Here is a 2,500-nt window from a genome sequence, read left to right on the forward strand (position 1 = left end):
TGTAAAGCTCTTTAGCTCCGCCCACTCCCATAATGCACTGCGAACAATGTAATCGAGTCTCCTAACGCTCTCAAAATACTGAAATATGTGTATTTATCAGAGATCCGTTAAAACAACGGACCAATCAGGTGATTCTGTGGGCGGGGCAAACAGTGCTGGTGTGTTGAGTGTGTGTGTGTGTATGTGATGGGTAGGGTTAGTGTTAGTGTGTTAGTGTGTGTGTGTGTGTGTGTGTGTGTGTGTGTGTGTGAGTGAGAGAGAGAGAGTGAGTGAGTGAGTGTGAGTGAGTGTGTGAGTGTGTTAGTGTGTGAGTGTGAGTGAGTTAGTGTGTGAGTGAGTGTGAGTGAGTGAGTGTGTTAGTGTGTGAGTGAGTGTGAGTGAGTGAGTGAGTGAGTGAGTGAGTGAGTGAGTGAGTGAGTGAGTGAGTGAGTGTGTGAGTGAGTGAGTGAGTGAGTGAGTGAGTGAGTGTGTGAGTGAGTGAGTGAGTGAGTGAGTGAGTGAGTGAGTGAGTGAGTGAGTGAGTGAGTGTGTGAGTGAGTGAGTGAGTGAGTGTGTCTCACCGGAGTGTGGAGATCTGTATCTGAAGTCCTCTTTAGTGAGCAGCATCAGGGCTTTCCCGTTCATCTGGAAGCTCCCGCTGGAAATGGGTCTCAGTGCGAACTCTCTCTCGGCCCATCGAAGCCACTGAGCGACGTCCTCCCGACTCCAGAACACCGGCTGCATGCCTGCGCACACACACACACACACACACACACACACACACACACAAACAAAGAGTAAATATAAGGCGGGATCTTGTTTCCGTGCATCTGTTGCTGATTGGATGTTGAGATGTGGGCATGGCTCATGCAGATGAGCTTGAGCTTGAAGGGGCGGGGCTTAGGAGAAGTTTAACTATTTTGTTGAGTGAATTAGTAGTGTGTTAAACTGGCGGTTATGGAAAGGGGCGGGACATTTCCCAAACACACTCGAAGCGCTCGACCAATCACAACACACTGCTCCAGCCGACCAATCAGAGCACAGTGTGTAAGAGTGTGTGTGTGAGAGAGAGAGTGAGTGAGTGAGTGTGTCTGTTTGTGAGTATGTGAGACTGAGTGAGTGTGTGTGTGTGTGTGTTATATATATATATATATATATATATATATTTTTTTTTTTATATATAGTTTTCATTTAAAAAACAGCAGTCTATGACATGTTCATCTACACAGAATAGACGTGTATGTCTGCAGATGTGGATGTAAGGTCAAAGGTCATGTGACGGTCACAGAAACAGCATCTGCTCCCACAGAGACTTTCACCCATGATAACAAACTTAACTTCCCACAATGCACCCTGACAGGAAGTCAAACCTACACACACACACACAATTTATATTATATATTGTCTTATTCATATATATATATATATATATATATATATATATATATATATATATATATATATATATATATATATATATATATAATTATTATCTTATATATTATTGAACCGGCTCTTTCTCGACGACCTTTACTAATAAAAGCGGAGCCGCTGACGGAAACAGAAGCAGGAAAACACACCAATGAGGAAACACTGCAGATCTCTCACTCACTCACTCACTCACTCACTCACTCACACACACACTCACACACACACACACACACACACACACACACACACACACACACACACACACACACACACACACACACACACACTCACTCACTCACTCACTCACTCACTCACTCACTCACTCACTCACTCACTCACTCACTCACTCACTCACTCACTCACTCACTCACTCACTCACTCACTCACTCACTCACTCACTCACTCACTCACTCACACACACACACACACACACACACACACACACACACACACACACACACACACACTCACTCACTCACTCACTCACTCACTCACTCACTCACTCACTCACACACACACGCACGAGGTTCATTACTACATCTACATCTGCTGAGTTCATGAGCGCATGTGACACGCTTTGAAAAGTCTGATCAAATTTCTACTTTTTCTTTAGTTTAAGCAATACAAGTTCTTAGTGGAAATAAAATAAAATTGTCATTTAAAAAAATGTATCAATGTAAATAATGAAAAATTCCATAAAAAAACGAAAGTTTCCTAAATTTTGTTACTTAAAATCAAAATGCTTACTGAATGTATAAAGATAAAGCTAAATTATAAAAGCTGATTAAACTTTAGTTTAATTAAACATTTATAATTAAAATAACTAGAATAAAAAATAAAAACTGAAAAAAATGTAATAAATTACACCTAAAAAGTCAAACATATATATATACACACACACATTAAAATGTATATATATATATATAAATGACGAAGCATATAACAATTACTGAACATGTAAAAACTGAAATTAGAAGTTGAAGCAATAAAAATACTAAATGTAAATAAAAAAATATATTTAATATAAAAAATTGAATAAAAATATTAATGTAAATAATGACATAAGCACATAAAATTCCTAAACAATTTA

At 39.3% G+C, this 2,500-nt stretch overlaps 1 protein-coding gene across 2 annotated transcripts in view; it reads right to left on the bottom strand.

Moving 5' to 3' along the window:
* Nucleotides 1-2,500, bottom strand: part of etv6 (ETS variant transcription factor 6) — a 28,773-nt gene that overhangs the window by 9,636 nt on the left and 16,637 nt on the right. For both annotated transcript variants that reach the window (XM_081363567.1, XM_081363566.1), the window contains exon 3: nucleotides 561-725. In XM_081363567.1, the coding sequence (XP_081219693.1) occupies nucleotides 561-725 (165 nt within the window). The remainder of the gene's footprint in view (nucleotides 1-560; nucleotides 726-2,500) is intronic.

The sequence above is a fragment of the Scardinius erythrophthalmus genome (assembly GCF_964197995.2).
Source record: "Scardinius erythrophthalmus genome assembly, chromosome: 4".
NCBI classification, from domain to species: Eukaryota; Metazoa; Chordata; class Actinopteri; order Cypriniformes; family Leuciscidae; genus Scardinius; species Scardinius erythrophthalmus.